General features: G+C 39.2%; 2 protein-coding genes across 5 annotated transcripts in view; one reads left to right on the forward strand and one right to left on the reverse strand.

The window, feature by feature from the left end:
- LOC146318157 (abl interactor 1-like) overlaps nt 1-4,836 on the forward strand; it is a 38,132-nt gene extending 33,296 nt beyond the window's left edge. For all 4 annotated transcript variants that reach the window (XM_084731722.1, XM_084731724.1, XM_084731723.1 and 1 more), the window contains 2 exons: nt 1,961-2,146; nt 3,332-4,836. In XM_084731722.1, the coding sequence (XP_084587848.1) occupies nt 1,961-2,146; nt 3,332-3,507 (362 nt within the window). In that variant the 3' untranslated portion in view covers nt 3,508-4,836. The remainder of the gene's footprint in view (nt 1-1,960; nt 2,147-3,331) is intronic.
- Nucleotides 4,837-6,339: 1,503 nt separating this feature from the next.
- Nucleotides 6,340-26,081, reverse strand: LOC146318158 (amyloid beta A4 precursor protein-binding family B member 1-interacting protein-like). The gene is made up of 13 exons (XM_084731727.1): nt 26,010-26,081; nt 21,476-21,535; nt 17,558-17,645; nt 16,435-16,619; nt 16,286-16,357; nt 16,047-16,206; nt 15,819-15,940; nt 15,639-15,713; nt 13,841-13,984; nt 10,622-10,732; nt 8,596-8,694; nt 8,336-8,420; nt 6,340-7,331 (listed from the first exon to the last, which is right to left on the reverse strand). Exons 2-13 carry the CDS (start codon nt 21,533-21,535, stop codon nt 7,240-7,242), a joined length of 1,293 nt encoding a protein of 430 aa, XP_084587853.1. The 5' UTR covers nt 26,010-26,081; the 3' UTR covers nt 6,340-7,239.
- Between the last annotated feature and the right edge of the window lie 508 nt (nt 26,082-26,589).

Consider the following 26,589-nt stretch of genomic DNA (forward strand, 5'->3'; position numbering starts at 1 on the left):
GTGCATGACCTGCTTAAACTCTGACTAAATGCAATGTTTGCTGTGTTTGCACAGACTGTAAAGGGGTAATGGATTCTACTAATGAACCCAAGACAACTATTGTTATCTAGTGAAGCATTTTCAGCTCTTAGTGCCTCAACAGATTTAAAGTCACTTGTCAGACCAGAGTAGGTAAGGTAACGTAAGCAGATCGGAGAGGATGCATTAAATTCAGTCCTCTGGTGCAATACTGCACTTTGTTTAATTCAAGAGCAGCTTATGAATTAGTTAGATAAGAGGTGCAGTTTGTCTATAATCACTGAACCTGTGTGTGTATTAGCCCGCAGGGAGACTCGTTCCAAGAGGACGCCTGTATCACAAGCACAAATGTGGTTAAGAGACTAGAAGACTGTGTCAGCAGGACTGAGCCAAGCTTTTAAAAATCACACTGATCCACCCATTTTGCCACCTCGTACTTGTGCGAACACGCAAATAAAAAATGATGGGTCTTTTTCAGATACAGAATCACCAAGACTGTAACTGTAAATACACACACAAAGACTGACTCAAGAGAACATTCAGGGTGTGTACTTTTCAAGTGCCTATGTGTAAAATTCCACTGCTAATGTCTCAGCAAGAAAACTAAGATAAAAATCTTTGAACATCTTATGAGGAGGCCAAAGTAAAAATATATAGGCTTTAAAAATAACGCACAGTCTCTGAGAGCTCAGCAAACTGCATGAAATACATTTGAATTAAAGAAAGAAAGTAGTGTAAACACAAAGTCATGTTGTTATTGTGCATCACTAGAAAGGCTCTGCTGCAGTAAATGTAACAGGGCCTTAATTTGTATTGTTTGTAACACGTGTCTTTTTTGTTTCATGTCAAAAAGCTCTGTAAATAAATAATTCAATAATTTTCTCTGTTATCTTTAAGTTGTTTTTTTTTTATAAAAGTATTCAGACAAATGTTCTTCAACTTAGCCATTTATAGCCTGTTGTTTTCCTTGTTCATAATTTTGACACACAACAAACAATTTACTCAGACAATTATATCTGTATTTTCACATTTGATGTTTAGTTTTATTGCAAAATTGGCCAAAAATCACAGTGGCATTAAAGTCTTGAATTTAATTTGCTGATACATGTAGACACCCTGCTGATACTAATTAAGTGTTTGTTCCATTCAGGTCAGACAGAGTCTGTGTTTACCCTCCTATTTCTTATCAATACGGCTGCTATGAAAAATGTTTATTAACTGAATAAATGAAATATGAGTGTTAGACTTGAGTAGTAGTAGTAGTAGTAGGAGTAGGAGTAGTAGAAGATGCTGTTGGATGACTGCCTTACTGAAGAGTAAAAAGGACCCTAAGCTGCCCTCTAGTGAACATTTAAGTCACTGCACATCTACTGAAGCATTTACTGTCTGCAAAGGTTTTCACAGTAACAAGGTTCTTACAGGTTCCTGTAGGCCTGGATCAGGAACGCTCAGCATTTTTCTGCCATGACCTCAGCAGAAGGCAAAAAAATGTCCACAATGTTTTTAATGAATCAGTAACAATGGTGAATTTTAGTGAAATAAATGTCATCATGAGAGCATCAGCAAACTTTTGTTTATTTTCTCTAAAATTAAATCATGTTCATTCAACCTAGTTTTTACAACATATTTTTCCCATGGTCATCCACGCCCCCCTGCAGTGGCAATTATTTCTTCCTGTCTCATTGTCCTTCTGCACGGTGACACTTGTTGTTGCCAAAAATGGTTATAGAATCAAATATTGCTACAGATTATCTGGACTCTGACCCAGTCCAGCCAAACAAGAAATAAATTATAAAAGAGGTTTTGAAATTTGAAATGGAATGTGTCCACACACTTGCGCGCAGTGACAGATCAGATCTGGAGAGCAAACACATTATCTGTTCACTCCCTCTCTCGTGCTTTTTTCCCCTCATTTGATTTGTCTCTTTCTGCCCTCGTTCAGTAACGGACAGTCCCGCCCCGCCTCCTCCGCCTCCACCGGAGGACATTGGTGTGTTTGAGGAGCCCTCTCCTCCTCCTCCTCCCCCACCCGTGGACTACGAGGAAGAGGAGGCCGCAGTGGTTCATTACAGCGATCCATACTCCGACGGAGACCCCCACTGGGCCCCCAAGGCTTACTTAGAGAAAGGTCAGTGACAGGAAATACAATCATGTGGTGGTCAATGGGGATGGGAATTGAAAAAGATTTTATTGATACCAGTGCCATTATTGATTCCGCTTGTCGGTCTGATTCTTTATCAATTCCATTATGAATTCCTGATCGATTTTAGCTGAGCTAGCTGAGAGCTAGCTGTAGCAACAGTCTGTCTGTCATCATCTAAAATGGATTAAATGAGAGAAGATTTCTACAGCATTTATTTATCATTTAGGTTTTCTTTGTCAAGGAAAAAACCTGATAGCCCTGCCTGCAAGGCATGAATGTTAATGTAGGATATTTTCCTGTGTAATGGACGTGCTGCTTGGTGAAGCAGTGGAACTCATGTAAAATGTTGAACATGTCATCCCTGGAATTTAAAGATGTTCCAGCACATTGCTGGTGTTTCCATACTTGAAATGATAATTACAGCCAGCACGGTTGCCACACTCTGGACCCTCTGTCAGAACTGTTTCTTGATGTGTCTGCATGAGTTTGATGTCACTGTTTTGTGATGTACACCTGTCAGGAGAACGTGTCAGTATCAGTACAAGCAACTGCTAAGCTCAGAGGCATCGGACAATTTGGAACTGGCTCATTTTTAATTCTCATCCCTTACAGTCAACTATTCCTCAACTTAAAAGGACAGTCGGATTATTTGTTGCAGGGTTGTAAGAGTAACAGCACGGAAGCTAAGCAATGAGCTGCTGTAAATGTGGTCAGCAACAAAACGTATTTTAGCTCCTTGAAAAAGGTACACCTAAAAAACATAAATAGCATAAATTGTAAGCTATATTTAGAATATTTTCACTGCTCTACTTCAATGTCAGACAGTCTTCTGATGAGAAACCGTCGTTATATAAGCCATAATATCATTCTACAAACCAACCAAATCAGTAATTTCACCTCGTAGAACACAGGAGTTGCTGGACTACTGCTGCCGCAAACTTTAGTGTTTATTTGCATTATTGTGTGTCTTTGGTGTTTTAAAGGGTTAGTTTGAATTCACTGATGTAACACAATAACACAAACAAACTAACAGATAGAGGCAGTGGTGGACCAGCAACTCTTGAGTTCTGCAAGGTAAAGTGACTGATTTCAGATGTGGAATTTGGTTTGGAGAGTGAAACATTCATCTGCATTTTTTTTGTAATCATAACTTTTTTGTTATTTTTCCAGTTGTGGCCATCTATGACTACACCAAGGACAAGGAGGACGAGCTGTCCTTCATGGAGGGAGCTATCATCTACATAATCAAGAAAAACGATGATGGCTGGTTCGAAGGCGTCTGTAACGGCGTCACCGGACTCTTCCCAGGAAACTACGTCGAGTCCATCATGCACTACGCTGACTAAGAAAAAAGAAGGAAAAAAAACCACACCCAAAACAGCACTGCAGTTTTGAACCAGAGGTAAAAAAAACAAAAACCGTGAACATGTACAGACGTATGCAGTCCAGAGATTGCAGTTCATAGAGCTCCCATTTTGAATGAAGTGCCATGGTGAATTTACGAAATGGTTTTTCTTTTTGGGGGGCTTGTGCTTGCACGGTTTTGTTGTGCTCCAAAACAAAAAAAACGAAAAAAAAGAAAAGAAAAAAGAAAAAAATCTTCGCACAAAGAAGGAAGGTGCTGAAGCTTTGGAAGACCGTGGGTCTGTTAGTTTACACTGTGGACGAACGGGAGGAGATTAAGGCCTTTTTTGCTACTTGGTAGCACTTTTCAAACTTTACCGTCACATTTTGCCTCACGAGAAATTACATACAATCAGGACAGTTTAAAGAATGCTACGTAGGTCTAGATTTAGTGTTAATTTGTGTACGTGCAGCCGATATTTCCAGTATTCTCAGTAATATGCAGTAGATCTAGACAGTGAAGTATTACTGAATAGACGAGGCAGAGCAGCACTCTTACGATAAATGCTGCACAGACACTCCTGCCCCTTTATTTGCACTGTAGACCAGCAGACCAACCCTTCCCTCCTTTTAAAAACATCCATCTTACCTTATCAAAAACAAAAAGCAAAGGACAAACAAACATCAACAAGTGCATTAGGACACGACTGAATGTTCAACCGTCGATGTCCAAATCACAAGATGTTTTACGAGGGAACAAAAGCAACCTGGAGTTGTGTATTTACTATGCTCTGTGTCGGTGGGGATGCTGTTAAACAAGGGTGAGCCGAGTGTATAGAACGCATTACAAAAAAAAAAAAAAAAAAAGACAACAGTTTCTTCTTTCTGGTGGAGTTTACTTTCCGTTCTCTAACTTGTATATAAACTGTAACGTGAGAAGCTGCCAGTACAGTACTTTTCGTCAGTTTGTGTGTTTCACCTGTGAGTTTCCATCAGCGTCAGTGGAGGTGATGCCAAGACTCGTTTTTGAACATTTTATTTGTTTTATTTTTACTTGAATATTAATTTTATTCATCGCTCACAGTGCCATTTTATCTTTCAGGCAAAGTGGCCGTGTACAAACATTTATTTTTCTATGTTCAGTCACGACTTTATCGTTTCGATCACTATATTTGGTGATGCTGTCCAGCTACTGTAGCAGAGCTGCTTCCAGATGTGAAGCAGAGGAAGGACTAACCCGTATGTTTTCATGTCGTTTTTGTTTCCATTGTGTTGGAATAGCTGCACTGATTAGTTGTCAACAACTGTGATGATTCATGATTACCGTCACTGCTTTGATTTTTTTTTTTTTTTTACACAATCCAGAAGTACCGACTAACTTTTACTCTCGTCGTCGTCTGTTCTTTCAGTGGTTGCTGGTGTGTGGTGCTTTACACTGGTGCTCAAAAACCATAATCACCAACCCAAACAACCTCAAAACTAGACCACTCAATATACTGCAGTGATGTAACAAGGGATTGTTAGTCTCATTACTTTGTTCAAGAGGGTGAACATTAGGGGTGTACCGATCCATCGATCTGGATCAATATATCGATTCAGTGATAAACGATACAATATCAAACATTTACTCATATCATCATCTTTAAGGAGCGCCTTCATTTTGAAATTCCCAAAACACTTCTGCTTGCCTAAAAGTCAATTTTTATTTAACCCTGCACACATTTTTTTAAATTTAAAATTGTTTGTCAAATAACAATAAAAGCCAAAGTTAATTATCATGTTTTTATAGGGCTGCAAGATCTATATCATCTCAGAAAATACTGAAAAGTTTTTCAATCTGATGTTGTTAAATGTCTTGTTTTATCTAAACCCAAAGATATTCAGTTTAATATGATAATACACAGAGACAAGCGGGACATCTCCATATTTTAGAGGCTGAAAACAGCATTTCCTGTCATTTTTGCCTGAAAAACAACTTAAATGATTAATTGAATATCTGAATAGTCTACCAGCCAAGTGAGCTGCTAGATTTACTTGCCCAGCATATCCTTTTACTTGCCCTGGGCAAGTGGGCAGTTGTTGAACCTTGATTGTTCGTATATCATTAATTGCTTTAATTGTTAAGCCGTATTTTATGTATGTTAGTGGAGTAAATTTAAAGCAAACTTAATTACTTATAATTATTCACAACTATTTATGTTTAGTTTTTTTCTTTTATGGCCAAAAGCAGAAAAGAAAAGGGTCGCAGCTTCTTCTGTAACTGATTGTGTTACATGGGCAAAATACTGTCTCACATCAATCACAGGTGCCTGAATTTAATCAAAATCTTATCATGACAAACTTAATGATATTATCAAATATTGTATCGTTGTCCAAAGAATCAATATAATATCTTATCATGATGAAACCTGTGATTTACACCCCTAGTTGTACATCCATCAGATTTGATTGTAATCGTCTTCAATCACCTCATGTTAGTGAATGTAGGCGACTCAGCAGTAATGTACTAAAGCTAGATTCAGTCTGCCTTTACAGTATGCTTTTGTCTATCTACACACAGATACAGATAAAACACAGATAAAAAGTTTGTGCTACATATGAATGACACCTGCTAACTGCAGTGGGGGAATGAATTGCAGTCCCGAGGTCTTAAAAACTGCTGACTTCTGTGCTGATTTCTTCTACTTTTGCAAAATAAGATGCCTGCTCTCTTCTGAAGTGATTGTCGGTGCCAGTAAAACCCACTGTCAGATATCATTGAAACTACTGTTAACCTCATCATCCATGTTTGTAACAAGCCACATAAACAAACATAATCATATGTACATGGGGAATAACAGACATCGAAGGTGAACTTTTATTTTGAAATGGAGGGAATTTAATCCAGATGTTACATTTTCAAACAAACAAAGGCTCGGTCTAATGAACAGTATTCATTCAGCTCTGTGCATGAAAGTATCTGTACGTCATTACAGTGAATGATCTGCCACTACATCCCATTCTTGATTGTATTTTTTCCATCATGAGGTAATTTTTTGTGAGAAAACAACTTTTTCTACCTAACGTATTTCTAGCTTTGCATTCAACTTGTTTTCTGTGTCAGAGACTGCTGAGGAAGGCTCGCTCGCAGTTTGTATGTAAAGGATTAATTTATACTTTTTTCATAGAGAAATCATGAGACAACCACTGACGTGCAGAACTTTGTAATGTTTACCACTTAACGTCTAGCATTTCAGGGCATCACAGGTCAAGGCGCCTTTCTTTGATGTGTGTTTTCTTAATGATGAAACGTTGGGGGGGAAAAAAAAAACAGTAACTTAAGTGTTCATGGGAACAGAATCCAATATTTGTCTTCTCCTCTCAGTTTGTACATAGGATGTGTTCATTGAAATTTATGTACAGTCTTTTTGTAATAAACAGCTCATTGAAACAATGAACAGGTGTGTGCGTGTTTTGTGTGTCGTAAAGCTGTTGGAACGGGTGTGAAGAATTTGTAAGCTGCAGACATTTTGCCCAGAACAAAACACAAATAAATATCATTACACATCTAAGAATAAATAAAAGCTTTTAAGATATGCTCTTATGCATCATCACTACTACATGTGAGTGCATCATTGAAACATCATATTGGCTCAGGGTTAGACATTTGTCCCTCCATGTGTGCAGAGGGGAGGCTGAATCTGCAAAAATACAGGGTAGATGAAGTCCAACCTGATAAGGAGCCAAAATATGTCTCAAACTTGTGTCTGTCCAGACGGAGGAGGAGGAGGGATGAAGTCAGGTGGCGGCTCGTGTGGATAGTCTTCAACACGATTGGTGGATGTGTCTGTAAAGACAATCAAATGAGAATTAAACCCAGAAATGTGGCTTGTAAGATTTAAATATGCAGTAAGTTAACTCCTACCAGTATGTACAAAAGTAACATTCTGGTCTTACAGGTTTACTATGCAGGATTCTTCTAACCCTTTACAAGTGTGTGGTGGTGTGTGTATCTGCAGCGGCCCTGCCCTCTGCCTGTACTTCCTTATTTTGCTGAGTTCTAAATGTTTCTGGGCGGTGGCATGCAGCAGCGTGCAGGGTGTGAGATTAGGACTCTATAAAAACGGCCAGGTTACGTCACCGTCTCTGTTCCTCTCCTCTGCTCGCTGCCTGTGTCATGGATGTACAGAGAGGCCTGGTTGACTGAGGGCAGGGCATTATCAGAAACTAATGTTTTATTTGAACTTACAAACATGTCAGACTTTCTCCACAGATAATTCTAACTTCAACTTGTTGCTATTTCATTCAACTCATTTAAGATTTTTATGAAATTTATGAATACCGCCTTTGGAGGCCTGCTGTTAGCTGATTCAGTGATTGGAGGAGGGCATTTTGGGTGGAGATGATGCAGTCTGCACTTATAAGAAACACGTTTTTCTTTTTTTTTTTCTTTTTTTTTTACTGTAACTTCTTCATGCAATGTGTTAAACTCCTACTTTACAAAAGTAAACGTCACCCATGAATCAAATTTTACTCATATGGAAAAGAAGAAGTAAGAACTTAAGAAGAAGTAAGAATTTCCCATAACCTTTATATATGAGACATTTTACATGTCTTTGTGAGGTTTTTATACAAAGTGATATTGTTTGTATCTACTAAGAATAGTGTTGTGGATTTACTGTCATATATAGCAACTTATGTGTTCCCAAATTATTCATATTGCACACATTTACTATGGATTTTGTGTCTGGTTTGACTGTCATATACTGCTACTTTCAGATAATCAATATTAAATGTTATTTGATATTAAATGCTATTTCTTACAGACCCTGTTCCAATGTGTAGACTTACCTTTGTGTGCAGCAACATGCAGAGTTTGCAAAGTGGAGGTTTTCTTCACTGCAGCCTGGTAGTTCTGATACAGAAGAGTCCCATACTGAACACACAGAGAGAACACACACACACACACATGACTCTATCAGTGGTGAAATGTTTATATTTACTATTTTTGTCAAATAAATTCACAAATCGGAGGCTAAATTAGATTAGATATCTACTTTAGCTGCCCATGTTGAAGTGATTTGTGTTACAGAAATCAGATTAAATCTGACCTTGGCTATTCTGATGGAGTTTGCCCAAAGCAGCAGTGTGTGTTCATCTTCACAGCACAGGAACTTGATGTAGTGCGACTCTTTCTGGATCCGAGGATGCTGGGAAAAGAGGACAGGCAGAGAGAAGAGTGATGTTTAGGGACATTGTGTCTCTAGGGTCCAGCTTCAGAAACGCTGCATCCTACACTTCCCATAATTCAACTCAGTAGTGACGAGAAAACTGAACTCGGTGTATAAAATTGGTGGATCGCCTGTTTAAATTGAAACACTGTGCCTTTGCTGTTTGTGACACAGAAGAGCCAGCAGAGGGCAGTACACACCAAGCTGTTACTGCACTGTGGACGCTGTAACACTGGTGTAACTTTTAAAACAGGACAAAAAGTTCACTGATGGGAAATGTGTCTGTCTCCTGATTAATTTCATTCAATGATAAAAACAGACAAAAACTGAAAATCCTTGAGGCAATGAAAAAAACAGCACACACAAAACATAACACCATATTTACTTGTTGCTTTGTCCTGGTTCTCACGCTCAAGAAGCACTTGTTTGATGTTCTGACTGCAGGCTGTTAAAAATACACACTGTACTCAAAGATCAAAATGGGCAAAGCAAGTTGAGGTTTGTGGGTTTCTCTTCAATCATCTCACTGCCCCTTAACATAACTTACTTGTCATTGCCAACATCACTAAGACTTCTTGTGACTGCTGACAACTTGATGTGCTGCAGTGTTAAGATCGTAGCTGTGTGGCGTTACGCTGTCATCATAGTCAGCCTTCCATTCGGTGTATGCTCATGTTTGATGTAAACAAAGTCTTGTGAAGTGGATTAAGTGTCATTTAACAGAGCATCATCATCAAAACCACAGTTTTAACTCCTGACCCTTCCCCCCTAACCTTAACTTCAACTTTAGTCTGACCCTAACCAAGTCTTAACCCTAAAACAGCCTTTTAAGCAGCACTTCATATTGGTTCTGAGGAGAATGGGGGAAGAGCATCTCTTCCTGTAAAGTGTGTCAGGATCTGCATCAATTAATCTGATGATTAATTGCCAACTATTTTGGTAATCGATTAATCGGTTTGAGTAATTTTTATGAAAAACGTCAAAATTCTCATTTCAGCTTCTCAAATGTGAATATTTTCTGGGTTCTTTACTTTTTTTTTCTTTACTTCTTTTTGCCATTTTCTGACATTTTATAGACAAACAACTACTAACTGATTACTCAGGAAAATAACTGACCGATTTATTAATTGTAAAAAATAATCATTAGTTGCAGCCTCAGGTGTGTCCTTGGTGGCTTGTAAGCGACTGTTCTCACTGCCGTTCTTGCAGCTACTTTGCATTTAGGATTTCCGAGACAAACGGTAGGAAGTGAGATCTGTGATTGTCTGGTATCACAAGACTTGCGAAAAGGAGACAAAAACACACACAGATACACACAAACCAGCAGCAGCAGCAGCAGCAGCAGCAGCGCTGCACTCTGGTCAGGCCGACCTCTGGTCTACATTAAAATGTGTTAAATGACAAAGGGCAACTAAAAGTGTCACAACGGTTTCATGCCCTCTCGAACGCTCTCTCTCAAAGTTCTTTTTAACTTTCTATAAAAGTACTTGTTGACTATCAGTTTCTTTACAACCTGCTTTGGGCTGCATTTACAAACAACTCTGAGAAGACCCTCAAGTGCTCAAAACAGCTTTGACAGTATTGTAGACCATTTTTCAGAAAGAAAAATCTTGTTTCAATAATTCCTTCATGTGTTTACAATTATGACCTTTGAAAAAAAAAAAAGTTGTCTGCCTTAACTTTTCTCTACTCTCCAGGACCATTTTTTTTTCCAGGGACGCAGGTGCTAATTTTGTAATGCAGCCATTTAGTTATTCAAACTGATGCAGATTATGAAATAAAAATGAGGAAAAATTCTTGAAGTTGCTTTGCAACACAGAGAGAAAACATGTACCATCCACTCAGCTGATACACTGTGGTGCCTTTACCTCATGAAACCTTTGGTGATCACATTTGTCGAGCTCACCTTTAGTATGAAGCAGAAGTTGGTGGGAGCTCTGTATTTCTGTTTGTAGTCGATGGTGGTGTAGATGTTGACTTTTTCAAAACGGACAAAGCAGGCCAGATCACTGCAAGACTGCAGGGCAGAGACAAAAACAAAGACAGGTCGAAATCTCGTAATGTGGAACCAATTCATTGTTAAGTACAAGTCTGGACTAACTGAGGTGCTTATATAGTATATTATAATAAGTCTCCGATCCTGTAAATGTGTAGTTCACAAAAAAGCAGAATAACTGACATATTGGAATCACATGAAAATAAGTTTGTATAAAACATACAGTAATTATCACATGGTGATAAATTTTTTAATATTTTTAACATTAAAAAGAACAGTTTTTTAGTGACTTTTAAGAGGTAACATAAATTAGAGTAGCTGAACGCTGACTGTTCATTATTTTGTCTTGAAGCTCTGGTTGTTTTTAGCGTGTTGTGTGGAAGAAACACATTTTCTCAATCTCATTGTATGGTGGGTATTAAATATGAGGATACTTCAAAGGCAGCATTTCAATGTGAGGCCATTGTCTTTATTTCATATTCAAAGGTCAACAATCGAGCCCCACGTCAAAGAAAAGATGTTGTTTTTCTCTCTAAAGCATTTCAGCGTTCCTTTCATTTTTTTATTTAAAGCAGAGACACATCATGTTCACACATTAAACCACACTGACAAAGATGCTGTTGTTTGCTGGCACTACAAAGCGAAGCTTCCTGGAAGTGGAGGTGACCCACAGAGAGGGACTGTTGTTCTGACTTTCTGTTCTGACGTCTGTAAGGTTTTGTTCCTGACTTGCACCGTTTTACACCACTTTTCTTCTTCCATCTCCCATCTTTTCTCCAGCTCTGCCCGCCTGATCATCACAGCTGCACTTATTTATTCCTCATAGATGACAGTAGCTTTTGTTTCAATTTCAAATTGCTGTCGAACATCACTGATGCTTTTCTGTCTGCTTTTTGGCCATTTCTCTTTCCCCCTGTTTAATGAACCATCCTTTCCAGATCTTCGTCCATGTGTCCTTGGCCTCACATGATTCCTGCAGCTCTCTTATGTTTGCCATTTGCACATCTGCCTCACACAGTTTCCCCTCGATCTATTTCTCCCTCTTGGATGATTTTTTTTTGGAGTTAGCCGAAATGGGCGGCGTTTTTCTGCTCTGTCTCAGTGACAGTACGACATGTTTCTCTTTAACAGCGGCGTGGCCTCAATTCGCACTGTCCATCTTCATTTCAGCGGCTCTTCCTCATGCCTTTCTGCTTTCTGCTACGCTTGAGTGCTCAGATGTAAGACATCATAGACTTCACACAGGGAAAAAACTCTCTTGGGAAATGTCTCTTCATTTAAGGAATGCTGCCGTACTTCTCTTATCCATCTCTTTCTTTTAATTTTCTCCTCAACAAGACAGTTGGTAAAAGTTTGTATTAAAAAAAAAACTTGACATGTGTCAACACATACGTGCAGACATGTCTTTAAAACAATAGTTTGACATATTGGGAAAGATACTTGCTGTTTTTCTTTCCAATAGTTAGATGTGAAGGGTGATACCACCCCTGTCTGTCCAATATGGTACAAAAGGTTAACACACACATACATGTGCACACAGCTCTACTTGTATGACACTGAAGTACAGTGACAGCAACTTTGCAGCTGGTTAGCTTAGCACAAAGACAGGAAACAGGAAACAGGGAATCGTTCAGCCCGGCACCTTCTAAATGTAAAAATATGCCTACTAATACCTTTAAAGCTCAATATGTTATTTGCAGTGTTGAGCAACAACACATTGCTCAGTAACTAGTTACTGTAATAATATCACTTAACCCATTAACAAGTAGTGTAAGGGGTTAAGCCAAAAAGCTAAAAAAAAAACAACTCCATCACTTTGATGCATTATAAATAGAGAAAATACCCACAAAAGTAACGTCACACTGCCACAGAGAAAGACATTTGCTTGCTACTTGAACAGAGGATACGTGATGATGGATTCGACGCCACAGCTGACATCTGGACAGCTCACAAGAAAAGCTTCACAGTTCACTGGATCAACTTTTTCAACTTTGGAGCACAATATGGTCACCAACAACAAAACAACAAAATTAATGGAGTAATATAATAAATAATGTAACTAATTACTTTTCATACCCAGAAAAGGAAAGCAATAAAGGAGGAATAAATAAAAGAGTTATGTGCCTAACAGCGTACGGGAGGAAACGGACAATATTTCAGGGCTTCCAGCACGGCCAGTGGATATCCAGATAATGGAAAATGGATATCTGAGCCAAGACTTCCTCTTCCGGGCGCCAGTCTTTGTTCATGGTCCAGTTAGCAAACTTAGCATGCAAGAATGGACATTTTGGGTATCTGCATATGAATGCAGATTAATTAAAAATCCAGTAAAAGCTAAATCTTTACCAAATGGACAAAAGATGGGCTGCAGATGGAGACCAGAATGCTTTCATATGCAGATATCTGTTTACAGAGAATAGCTTGGCATAAAAATACCACTTATCATTTTGACATTTTGCTTTTTTGAACAAAATAAACAAACAAATAAGCTGTTTCCCGGGCTTTATGCTAAGCTAACCCAACCAACTGCAGGCTGCAGCCTCATATTTGGTGTGCAGACATGAGAGTGGCAGCGTTTCAATCTTCTCATCTAAGTCTCAGCAAGAAAACAATCCACGTCAAAGAGTCAAATGGAATATGAACTTAGTTAAAAAGTGACATTTATATGTAGTTTGTGTAAATGTACAACACCTGATCTGATCTTGTTAACATGATCAAAACATTACCAAAAATAACATCTGGTAAAATTCTTAATTATTCACACTTTTGCATACTTGCCAATGATTTGAGCGGTTTGTGTGGGTGGTAAAATGCAGACTGAAATACCTGACAGCTACTACAAGCTAAGACAGTGAATAAGATGCTGATAAAGTGGGTCTTTTTTCCTGTGCATTGTGCCAAACCTCAAGACATATAACCATAACTGAGTATTTACCACTTTCACTGTCATGCCCACCAGAATTTTCTCCAGGCTGATGTGTGGGTCGTGGTTTCACCCACACAGGTGGCTAAAAGTAATCTCTCACCTACTAGTTGTCTCTAGAGCAACAATACATTGTTGTCATCAGTGCACCATGAACTTGCACACTTACGCTGTTTTCATTGTTAAGAACTTATTTGGTCTCAAACCTTTGTTTTTCCTTTGGGTACATAGTAGATGCCGGAGGCCCTGAGCACAAAGTAGCGTGCTTTCCAAACCTTTTTCCCATCTTCCTTTAGGTACAGTGTGCCTTCAAGATCAGGAACGATCAGAGCAGAACCTCCGAAATGCTCCTGCAGGGTCAGAGGACAAAGATTAATTCAAAACAGAAATTACTATGAGAGAGAGAAAAAAACATAGACGGTCTCTTCAGTTTCTAAAACAATGCACTTTTTATTGAGTCAGCCCAAACTGTTTATAGAGCACAACAAATGTTGACCAAAGTGCTTTTCCAAACCACTGAAGGGCCTGTCCATCCTCATTGCCCTCCAAGAGCATCTGGGACTGTATAGTGTTAGTTTTGTAAATAAAAAAACCTTCAGGGCAATTTGTAGCTGCAGAGTTAAGTCCTGTATTTATTGTGTTAAATAAGACTGTGGCAGCGTTTGAAGTTAATACCAGAAAAAATGTTTGTATCTGCTTTGACACACGTTTTTTTTTAGTATTTCGACAGACCAGGACACTTTTTTTAATTTATGCTCTGCTCTCCTGTTCCCATTCCTTACTGCAGGAGTGGTATTAAAATGAGAACTGAGCTTTGATTTTAGGTTTTCTAACTTTATAAGGGCCAGTTGAGTCAAGAATATTAAGCTCAAATTTCAATTCACAGACTCCATGACACCTCCGCTTTAAACTGGTTCTCCACCAAGTTTAAATATAGGAGCTTCTTAGTGTCCATTCACAATTTGAAATTAGAAGAGTTCCAAACTCTCTCTGGAGTCCCACAAGGGTCGATAGCTGGCCCACTACTTTTTAAAATCTAATAACACAATCCTACTTAATAATATCTTTAAGAAACAGAACATATTCTATCATTTATATGCAGATGACAGACAGCTACATATTTCTCTTCATCCCAACAACTTCAGCGCAGTTGGCAGCCTGATAAAATGAATTACTGACATACAGTAGATAATTGGGTCAATAATTTCATCACACACTCTAAAAGCCAGTGAGCAAGTTAGTAACCTGGGTATCATACCTGATGCTGACCGTAACCTTAAAAATTGCATGTCAGATATTATAAGATCATCATTCTAGCAGCTGAGAAATATATCAGAATTAAAGAGATTCATATACTCAAATCAATTCTGAGAAACTGGTTCATGCATTACATCATACTGCGGTGGTTCTCAAACTTTTTCTAGCTCGCCTCACTTTCAAAGCTGAGAAAAGTTCATTCCCCACATCCAAAATTTTTTAAATTAATCATTAACAATAACTGGGGGAGAAGGTTGGCCTGATGGACAATGCCAGTGTGTCCCTTCAGAGTTACCATGGATTTATTACCTAAATTCCAGTTTTAACATATGGGAGGGAAAATTAAAAAAAGCTGTTGCTGCTGTTCTTTGTACTACATCTCCATGTCCCATTTATTATTTTCTTTTTTCTTCTTCCTTTGCAGCACAATTAAGACAAAGACCCTGATAAACTCAGCAACAACATCATTGTCCATCGCGATGTTTCTTTGGGACATCATCATATGCCAACCCTACGGGGGAGGCAACTAATAAAAAAAAAAATAATTCCAAGTTGAATTTTAGTGTTTAGGTTTAGGAGGGAGGTACAAACCATAATGATTATCTTTAATGATCCAATAAAACTTTGGACATTGGAGACCAGAAAGATGAAAGTTAGAGTTCTGCATGTGTAGCTTGTGAACTTGTGTAATGATGAACAGCAACTTCCAGTAATAAGGTAAAGTGTGAGCGTCTTACGGTAACTGACCTTGAGTAAGAGTTGTTTGGCTTGATCGTTAATCCCGCCCAAACACTCTTTCTTCTTCTTCCACATGTAAAATAACTTCACAGTGAGAAAAGCACAGTCCAATTAGTGACTAGGCATTACACCACACAATCAAACTCTGGCGAGAAGAAAATGCATGCAGAGTTACTCGCTCATACTCACCTGAGGGTCTGTGAACATCACATACTTCTGAGGTCTTGACACAAAATAGATTTTATTTTCGGTGTGGCGAGTCCACGCAGACAGCGGCTCCACCAGATATTCGTGGTCCTCAAAGCCTCTTTCTGAAATGATGAGAACCCTGCCTTTGACAGAGCACACGTGTGCAACAGTGCTACATGCCTGTGCGTGATTGAGTGCAGGTACATCATGTGTGTGTGCTCTTCTTACCAATCTGCAGCTCAGGGTTGGTTTCACACAGGCTCCACTCGATGCTGCAGTCGCAGTGTGTCTTCTCAAACAGTTTGTCCAGAACCTCTCGGACCGTCTGTCTCTCGTCCACCATCAGTGTCTTGGAGCCGCCATCATTCATCAGCACCTTCACTATCAGCTAAGACAGGCAGCGAGTTCAGTTACTTCAACTGTAGAGCTGCACAGTCAAGAAAGACACACAAAAACAGCTGATTTACCTTCCTCACTTTGGCTTCTTTCAGCTTCTCCAGGGCCAATTTAATCTTGTCTGCCTTTGTCTGGGGTTGGCCCTGAAAGCACAAAATATGGACAATTAATATTTTGTCATGAAATTACAACCTGACCTTCACTGAGAGACAGATTTTACCATCTGTGGCGCTCCAGAGGGTCCAGCTGTGTTTGGGGGACGCGCAGCCTCTGGCTCAGACTCTTGAGTCCTGGCTGGTGTTGCAGTTTGATTATCTGAACCACTGCTGGTATTCTGGGTTGATTTTGATCCGAGGGCAGCCACCAGAGCATCCAGGTCATTTTCCTCCAGTTCGTTAAGAGACTCTGAGGAGAAAAGGGGCACAGTTGTCACCTAGAGATTATGGAGGCAACCTTAGAGTGTTCACATGGTTCAATCCCTGGACCGGCATGTCAAATCTGTTTGGGCAAAATGAAACGGCTATTGATTCTCCATCATTAACAATGTGGAGGTACCAGTGAGCAAGGCCTTTAGCTGTAGTGAAGGTGCAGCTGAAGACTGTGGTTGTTCTGGGACAGTCTCATTAAAGCTTGACTAAAAAAATAAGATCTAAAAAATGTTATTATGAAGACACTTCAAAGAAGGAAAACATTATTTCTGAAGAACTATGAGTTAACAGAGACTGTATTATGTTAGTTCTGGTCCCGTCTTTGTTTTTCTTGCGGCTGCAGACAGCAGAGGTGCTGATGCAGCGGACTGTGAGCTGTAGTTTACCTGGTTAACACAACCATCTTTCTGGCAGTCGCAGTTCCTCCTGCCTGTTGCTGCTATTCACTCCTCCTCCACTGGATGTTTGTTTTACTAACCAACCACAAGAAAATCACATAATACAGCCTCTATGCTTGAACTGTCCTTAACAATTAACTTTCCCATTACTCAGCACTCAGATAAACAAGGCTGCTTGTTGTGCTGGCTCTCTGCACATGTTGTGTGCACAAATGGACCAAAACGTGGGATCAAATTGTATTTTGTGTGCACACAATAGCATCTTGAATGCTGTTTCAGCGCCATTTCATGTGATTTTGGACAATAGGACAATAAAGTGCAAACACATCTTTTTCACCAGTCAGCTCATTTTTGGAGTTGCTGCAAAAAATGTGTTTATCTACATCCTGTATGAATAATATCTATGTAGCTGATGTATGGATATCAGCATTTTTTTTGCTCCCTAATGGCTCCAAAAATCCAGCACATGGGTCAGACTTCTTCAGATGACAGCATCATCATCTAAATGAACACTCACCATTCAGGTCTGTGAAGCCAATGGAGAAGGTGTTCTCTCTCTGTGAGGCAGAAACCACATCTGGTGTGTCCGCCCCAGGTGCTAAACTCTGCAACCAAGAAACGTGAAGTGGTTAATGAACAACATCTCACTGTCTTGTCCACACCTATAAATGACAGCTGTATATTGTGAAAAATTAAATGATTGAAAATACATTTTACACAGGGGTCCTGTCATTGACAGAAGCCACAGTTTATGAAGTCAGATAACACTTGTAATTGAAGACCAGCCTCAAAAATCAAAGTGAGCCATATGTGTCCTTGAACTCCACTGAACCGAACTGAAATTATGTTACACTAGTCTGTTATTTATCAGTGATTTTGTTTCCCCGCACTTTATCAGGCTCTGTTTTCAAGCTGTAACAATAATAGAGAACACATTGCATTCAGCTTACTGTATGCATACACAATAAATCATATGTCAGGTCATTAAACAAAAATGATTCGTCAAAACTGTGATGCACAGTCTCGCTTTCTGTTTTGGAACAAGCTGTGTAAATCAGTGAATTTGTGTCCCTATTAAAGAAAGTGAATATCACAAAGAAAATGGCTGATATCCAGACTGTAATTTTGTAATCATTAACAGAAGTCTCCACAGGCTCAATCATATTCTATAAACAAGCCGGGCAGACTGCCAGCCTGTACACAAAACGATGCCTGCCAGCGCGCAGCTCAACCCCGATGACTGTGTCTGAAAACACATGTCGTCATGCTGGAGCTGCTGCCTAAATGACACCTCCGAGCTCCTCCAGTCGGGGATGAAAAACACTCCTTTTCGTCGTCTGGCTCCAAGGCAGAGAATGGACCCAATCAAGGCAATAAGTGGAATTACTTTAAATCCTTTTGTTTCTCAGACTCAGGGAGGATCATTGCTTTAATCAAAATGCTTTTCTTGCTAACTCTGGTAATAGTCTGTGGAGTGGTGTTTGTCACTGTGATGGCTTTCCAACAGGACGCATGCCAAAGTGACATATAGAGCCTTTTTCTGGCACGCCTGACGTCATGTTTAAAGATTGATCCCATTCTCAGGGCTGCACTCATTTAGCTTACAAGGAGAATTTTGAAATGGACAGTAATGATTTGGGCCTCAGGCTGAAGTTGCATCAGTTAGAAGCGTGTAATGTTTTTCTTGGCGGGCTGCAGTCATATGATGAGCAGCTTATGTGTGCTTAAGGGAATCTGCAGCGATCGCCCACGGTCTGATCCAGATGCGATGATTTCACATCTCAGTGTCGCCTTTACATATTTCTGTCTGATGCTCAGTTTCAAAACAAAGACTGCCATGTGTAATCAGATAATGTCCAGATTAGGGAGGTAAACACTGAGTGATTTGTCTGATTCACTTCTTGTAACCTGTTACTACTTCAAAAGCACTGATGGGAACATTCAGAGTGTAAAGAGGGTGAGAGCTTCAGCTCATCTGGTCATGTTTTGAGAAAGAATGCAACTAATGTTTGATATCACAGTGCTGTTTCTCACAATTCCAGATGAAATGCATGATGGGATGTACAGCACACTGATCAGTCACAACATTAAAACCACAGACAAGTGAACTGAATAATATTGATTATCTTGTACCGGTCACGAGTTGGGATAATTAGGCAGCAAGTGAGCAGCCGGTTCTTGAATTTGATGTGTTGGTAGTAGAGATGTTCCAATATCATTTTTTTCCTCTTCATACCTAAACTTTACGTCTCATCAGTGTTGTTGTCAAGACCACCTAAATCGAAACCAAGTCAGGACTAAGACTAGACTGTACTGAGACTGAGACAAGACCAAGACTTTGAGGGGTTGAGGCCAAGTCAATACCAAGAACAAGGCAAGTGAGAGAGTAGTACCGCGGTGTGTTGGGGCTCATGTTGGAGTTGACATCAGTGTAGGGCAGGGTTCTCTTTGCTGTAACAATAAACTTACTTGTTACTGAATTAAACTACTGTAGGTCTGTGAGCACGGAAACAGCTTCATCTGTGTAAGTCCACTTTAATGTCCGAATCAAAGGAGGACAACTTAACACCAACAACGAAAGAGGCACATTACTTCTTACAGATCACTCCGCCAGCTTTAATCATCACTTTCATTACATGCATATAAGGTGTGTGTCATATTATAGTTCCAGATCTAAATTAAAGAATGTAAAATGTAGTTGCCATCAACTGAATTATGTTGATTCAAAATAATGAATGGAGGAAAATAAGGTAATCTACTGAATACATCTTCACAAAAATAAATCTCATGTAACATAACCTTATACATATTAGTTACACAACTTTATGTGACTTTTCTCATCATTATATATCACAAAAAAAAAAAAACTTAAATAGCTCCACAGTCTACACACTGTTGTGTTTTCATTTGATTGCTGTTTTGCAGATGAAGTCTTTGTGGTTTAAGTAATGTTTTTCTTTTTTACACAATATTTGACTGATATCTCGTGTAAGGGATGCTGCTAGGGAATAGCAAGTTCCAGTTTTGGTTGATAAATCACAGGTCAGTGTGTGGACTTGCACGCCACATTTTAGACAGTATCAGATGTATTTCCCATTTCTAGTTGGGGGCAGGAAAAAATGGCAAACATAAGGATCTGAAAGTCTGGTCAAAAATCTCCAAAATAACAGGTCTTGTGAGTTGTTCCCAGTATGCAGTGGTTAGTGCCTACCAAAAGTGATTCATGGAAGGACAACCAGTGAACCAGTGACAGGGTCATGGGCCCCCAAGACTCACTGATGTGCATGGGGAGCCAAGGCTACAGTATGTGATTTGATTCCAAAGAAAAGCTACTGTAGTGCAAGTTGCTGGAAAAATGTCATGCTGGCTGTGATAGAGGTTTGTGAGAACACAAAGATACATACACACCACATTTATGTTGTTTCTAATGTGTTTCATGGTGACTGTGATGAAGGCTACAAGCCAAAGCACACTGGTCTAACAATAAAGTTCTTTGTACTACAAGTGATGCTGGAGTTTTAAATCTTTAGCCCCTTTTGCTTCTCCCTTCACTTTGCATTTGATGAAGTTGTCCTAGAGACCCCTACTCTTTTCCTCTACTATTAGCAGAGGGTCAACAATTTTGGTTTTGATTGAAATGTCTTAAAAACCATGAACTTTCTAACTTACATCAACAGGAACATTTAGGCTCATAGTTACATCCATTTCAGACGATGTAACTGTTACTGCCCATATACTTGCGTGCGTCCTTTACATTGGAATGGTTGTGAAGCAATACATCCACTAGAGATCAGTGTTCAGAGTCAAAAGTTAGCCCAAAAAAGAGTCAGAAATCTCTGATAATAACAAACATGGCGACAGCAGTGCTCGATATAGCCATTAAATACATCACGAAATGTGGAAATCTTCCCACACAGCAATGGATGACAAGTTTTCCAATACTTTAAGATATTTATGACTTCTTCGTCATGTCCTGTGGTCGTGCCTGGCTTGTTATGATATTGGCTACGCTGCTCTGTGACCACCGCGGGTACTGCCCCATTTTTTCCGTATCCGCTCAGAAAACGTGCACAGATATTAAATGAACCTAGAGTACTGAATGCATATCTAATGTTTAGCATAAATGAGCCTTCAGAATAAACTGTAATGATCTTAGTGATCCCTTCACTTTCCAACCATCAGGTCAAAATTTTAATCTGTCCATTACTTTTGATTTGGTTTAGTTTAAATACCCATTAAACTAATGACATTCCCATCAGCCTCAGCTCATCTTTGTGTGTAATGCTAATCAGCAAATGTTTGCATGCTGGTAGGCTAGACTATTGAATCTTATGAAGATTACACCTGCTAAACATCAGCATGTTATCATTGTCATTGTCAGCATGTTAGATTGTTGACATTAGCATTTAGCTCACAGCATGGCTGTACAACTCACCTGAGAGAGGTGGTCCATCTCTCCAAGCAGGGTGCTGAACATGGCATCGATGTCGTCCATCTGAGAAATGTTTAACAAAACACGTTTAGCAGCAGTAAAGGGATTAGAGACTGGATTATTGGAGGCTAAAACAGTAGCATCAGGAACTGAAAAAACTGTGTAATTTCAGTTCAGTTTGAATTCAGTTCTTGAATAGTTTCACGTGCAGAAAGCAGAAAAGTTGGCAAATCCATTGAAAAGCCTGCATGAGGCCTCCACCAGACATTTTTGTGGTATGGAGATACAAACAGTCTCGGACACATGCTCGCCCTCATACACAGTTTAGATTTGTCTGTCATAGCTGTAAAAGCAGAAACAATATACAAAGAGTGCTTAATCTGTCACCACAAAAGAAACTGAAATGTGATCTCTATTTCTAAATATGTTCAAAGTCACTAGCATGACTCCACAAAGCTGTTTTTGTCCCGGTCCACCAAGCATATTAACTTCATCTACCGTGGAGTGAGGTGGTTAACTCTGTCACAGGCGAAGAAACCAAACAACACTCAGTGATCATGATTTAAAACCTCCTCTGCATCATTTGGATCCACATCCCGCCCACAGTACATACAGTTCAGGAATAATGTCAAACAAACTGCAACTTTAAATTTAATTTGCTGAAATGAGGAGATGACGAGCAGCGTGGTGGTTTCCTTGAAATTGTCTTGACGTAAAGACTCTTCTACTAAAAAGTGAACTGTGGATGATAGCTCAAGCCAAAGTGCATCACATTCTTTGCATCAATGACTGACCATTTATGAAAAAAGGGGGCTTCATTGAGATCAAAGATTTTCATCAGGCAAAACTTTGTGGAACTTATCGTCTGGGTTTGTCCATATGGAGGCGGCACTTTGCCAGCTATGAGGGTCAGAAATACAGCTTGCATGTGGAGCGGCTTTAAAAGCAAACTAAAGAATGAGCCATCTGCTTCTTGCCAACTCTTTGAGACTGTTGCTATATGCGGCTGTCATTAACAATAGACATTAATACGCCGTGAAGCCACAGCGGCACGTAGAAACTAGAAACAGTACATATAGACAGAGGAAACAACAAATGTAGAGGCAGTACTGAGAGTTTAATACAGAAAGGTTTTCTGATCCTTATCTGCATCTCTTCACTTCACATCAAGTGACATGAACAAGGTTGACACAGTGCAGTCTGACAACCAGCAACATATTGGGAAACACACACGAACCTCTGTCTAAACTAATAACAAAATATAGACAACAGACTGCCTACATAAACTATCCTGACATTTTAAAAGATACGATAATGTTTTTGCAGTGTGAATGATCTTTGCACATTATATCTTTATATTTTCTGTACATCATTTCACATACATCATTCATTCTTGAAAGTTTAGATTTTTACTCTTCAATTATGCTGAAAAAAAAAATATTTTAAAAGGTCAAACTCTTGGCTGTAAACCTTGTAATGGGTCAACCCATGGCACAGATTAAGTTTAGAAAGTAAAAAAAATTAAAGCAAAACAAAACATTTCATAAATTACATATATTTCACACAGAACATCCTAAAAGAATTTTCACATTTTCACCGAAAAGCTGGAGTTAAAGTGTTGGTGTCTTAGTATTTTTAAGTGTTTTGTAAATCATGATTAGACAGAATTCTCAAGAACTGTTGAATTATAAACTGTTGTTGTATGGCAACAATAACCATCTTAATATGAGCAGACACTTCATGCATACTGTGTCTGTTTCTTCGTGTGCTAACAACTTCTCACCTCTGGCATTAATTATATTTTATGAAATCACATTTTGTAGTGTTCATGCTTTGTTTTCGTTCTTTTCTGTATCTCATTAAGCTGCTGTATGATGTTTTGAAGCTAAATTCAACCTTAATTCCGTCATTCATGAACCATGCTGCACTTCACATATCTTGATGTTCAGTTTTCTTTCTGCTCAGTGGATGCTGGGAAAGACTCCAGCCTTTAAATTAACCTATAAACACAATACTGACATTTTATACCTTTTAAAGTTATATGACGATCAGTTGGAGTCGAGTCTGGCCAGCTAGGACTGGCCCCCGAAAGTCAATTAGAATCAGTCAGAGACGCCTCAGCCAAGAGATTCTTTAAATCAAGCAGTGTTTTTTTTTTTGTTTTTTTTTTGTCAGTCTACATTACAATAACAGGATAAAACAGATAGAAGCTCACAAAAATTCACAGGGACAACACTGGAATGTAGAATTATAGATAAGGGGAATTGTAACTATATTCTAATATTATCTAATGTACTGAGACGGTGAAAAAAGTGGTTGTTAAATTAGTCACGGTTCTTGCTTATCAGCTACTTCATTGCACATGTCAATGCAAGAGCATGACAGGCTGTAAAATTTTAAAACCGAGTCTCACAAATCACCTCAAAACTATGAGTGATGGAAGTGGAGAAGAGTGAAAGAGTGCAGGCGCAGTCAGACACTTCAGTGAACCCAGCGCTCCATGGAATTTTAGACCTGAACTATGAGCAATGAAACGGACACTTTTACTTTCTCTGACTGTGTGGAAATTAGCGGCTGACTTTTTTTTTTTAATTGGAACAGGAAAGGCCCGGGAGCGGGCAGGAGGGGAATCATATAACAAAAGGTCTGTGGGTCTGTATATATAAAAAATGTGTGTAATGACGTGTGTGGACTGTGGATTAAGGGGAGTGGGATGGGTTGGGAGTCATTTTTCCAGGATTGGGACTGGACAGGACTTTTTATTTTTTTACTCTATCATAGGATTGGGTTGGAACAGAGTATTTTCATGAGAGTGGGATGACACAGAAGTGAAAATCCACTTCTGTGTCATCCTCTAGTGGAAATCTGATATTTTCACATCACAGATGATGAACAAAGGCATTAAAACATGAGTCTTACCTGTAAACCATAAGCCACTCATGTTGTACATCTCCTCTTAGCTCTCATTGGATCAAAAGGCAAAGGCAGGGAAATATCTGCCTCTTTATCTGCTAAATGTTACATTATGTTCACCAGCTAGCTGCTCACTGTATCTGCCAAAAACAACAGCTGATTGCATTTTATCATATTTTCTCAATGGATAGGGCACCCTAAAGGACACTTTATCATGTCTTGCCCACTAGATGGGCATCCTAGAGGGCACTTTACCACATTTAGTCAACTGGAAGGGGATCCTACAAGGGTTTTTACCATGTTTTGTTCACTGGAAAGGCACACTAGATGGCACTTTTTCCATGTTTTATTTACCATAGGGGCATTGAACTTGCTAAGACAATCTCTCCTCTTTAACTGGATCACATTGTATCTGAGAAAGTGTATAAATTCTTAGAAGTGAAAATCGAGGAGGTGAGTCTAAATATGTGACGAGCACAGCAGACATCTGTTTGGCTTTGTTTAGCTTCACGCTCATATATTCGATACATTAAATCTGCAGCTCAAGGCATTCAAAGTGCATATACAGCCCTGTATACAGTAACTCATGTGTTGTTTGAGACTTACATAAATTTAGAGTCTCTGTCACACTTTTTTATTGCTCTCTGTACCACTTGTTCTTCTTCATTCTATATATATACACACACACATGCAGCCAAATGTGCATATACACACACAAAAAAAGAAAGAGCAGTGGTATACAGTCCTGGCTGTGCTGTTCAGTCTCATTCTGTGTTTATGCCGAACAGTAAACAGACCATCCATTAAACTGTAATGAGGTAGAAGGGAAAGACTGGAGAGGATGGTAGTGAGCTAAGTATTGTTTCCATATGAAAGTGAAATTTTTGGATCAAGAAAGTGAACTTCACCTTTGTGGCCTCTTAGGACTTCTGCCTCACACATGTGAGAGTCAAGCTTCACTTCTGTATCTGTGACTTCTTTCTCACAATAAAACACACATCCAGAGGTGTACCCACTGACAATATTAATTACTGGTACTTGTATTTACGGTGCCGGACATGTGCTCATCAGAGCATGCATTACCAAACCACATATGTTTATGAATTCCGCGCTCTCATCAGGCATGTCAGATTTGTTGCTGCCGTCTCCTGCTGTGGTCTCACACATCAACATGACGAGGAACCGCCGGGAGACAGACAGGCAGGCTAACAGGCCGACAAGCCAAAGCCTGAGTACAAAAGGCGATTTATTGAGACTTATATGCATGAAGGGAATCAGAAAGCATTGCCTGCTGACAGTAAACCAACATGTTTTCTCTTTTCTTGTGGTCGAGAGCTTCTTACTGTTTTCTAATTAGTTGCACAACCATCCATTGGCTGCTCTAGGAGGACATGTGTTTGTCCTAAACAAAGCTGATGTGGCTGCTCAAGTATTTAACTCTTCAAGAGACTAACAGAAGGAAGAAATATATATATTTCTGCACTATAGGTCCAGATGTGACATTAGCACGTTTGCATTTTATTGTTTTACTATACAGTTGCCATAACAGACACATATAACTCACAAACCTCTTTAACAGAACATTCACTATCATATACTATCAGATAAAATTTGTTCTTCTTACCTTGTCTCTGTCTTTCACACATGTGAGCTCAGAAAACACTCAGGGGTTAGTCTTTAGGTAACCACTGATGCATGTGACGTTGCTCTGCCTCTAGAAGTATCAGCTGAAGTTCCTGAGAAATCAGGAAGTAGATAATCTCTGGTCAAGTAGAGTGAGGTTAGCTCTTCTAATTATGTTGCATGTCTGCAGTGCTGTGCTGCTGCTAAGGACCTTATTATACACTCCCATTTTTCATGAGCTCAAGTAAAATATTTCTTTTGTGCACGCAGAAAGTTTGTTCTCTACGATTGTGTTCACAAATTTGTTAAAATCTGTGTGAGCACTTCTTCTTTGCTAATATAATCCATCCATCAGACAGGTGAGGCCTCTAGAGATGCAGGATGATGACACAGGCGTATCTTGGACTGGTCACAATCAAATGTGCTGTCTGATCTTGTAGGAAAGATATTTAGTAGGTAGTGAATAATTGCTGTTTCACATAGGGCTAGAGATACCTTTTTTTCATAGGAGGTAAAAGTCATGACCCTCACTACTCTGCCTCTGACTGGCTAATACTCATGCCTTTCTTGGGTTGATTAAT

This window comes from Lutjanus erythropterus, chromosome 12, assembly GCF_056507025.1.
Source record: "Lutjanus erythropterus isolate fLutEry1 chromosome 12, fLutEry1.hap2, whole genome shotgun sequence".
NCBI classification, from domain to species: Eukaryota; Metazoa; Chordata; class Actinopteri; order Lutjaniformes; family Lutjanidae; genus Lutjanus; species Lutjanus erythropterus.

Coding starts and splice junctions, on each gene's coding strand:
- LOC146318158 (XM_084731727.1), bottom strand. CDS start 21,535: ATGGACGACATCGATGCCATGTTCAGCACCCTGCTTGGAGAGATGGAC. Junction 16,358..16,434: donor CCTCTGGAGCGCCACAGATG/GTAAAATCTGTC, acceptor TTGTGCTTTCAG/GGCCAACCCCAGACAAAGGC. Junction 13,985..15,638: donor CCAAACAACTCTTACTCAAG/GTCAGTTACCGT, acceptor CTGACCCTGCAG/GAGCATTTCGGAGGTTCTGC.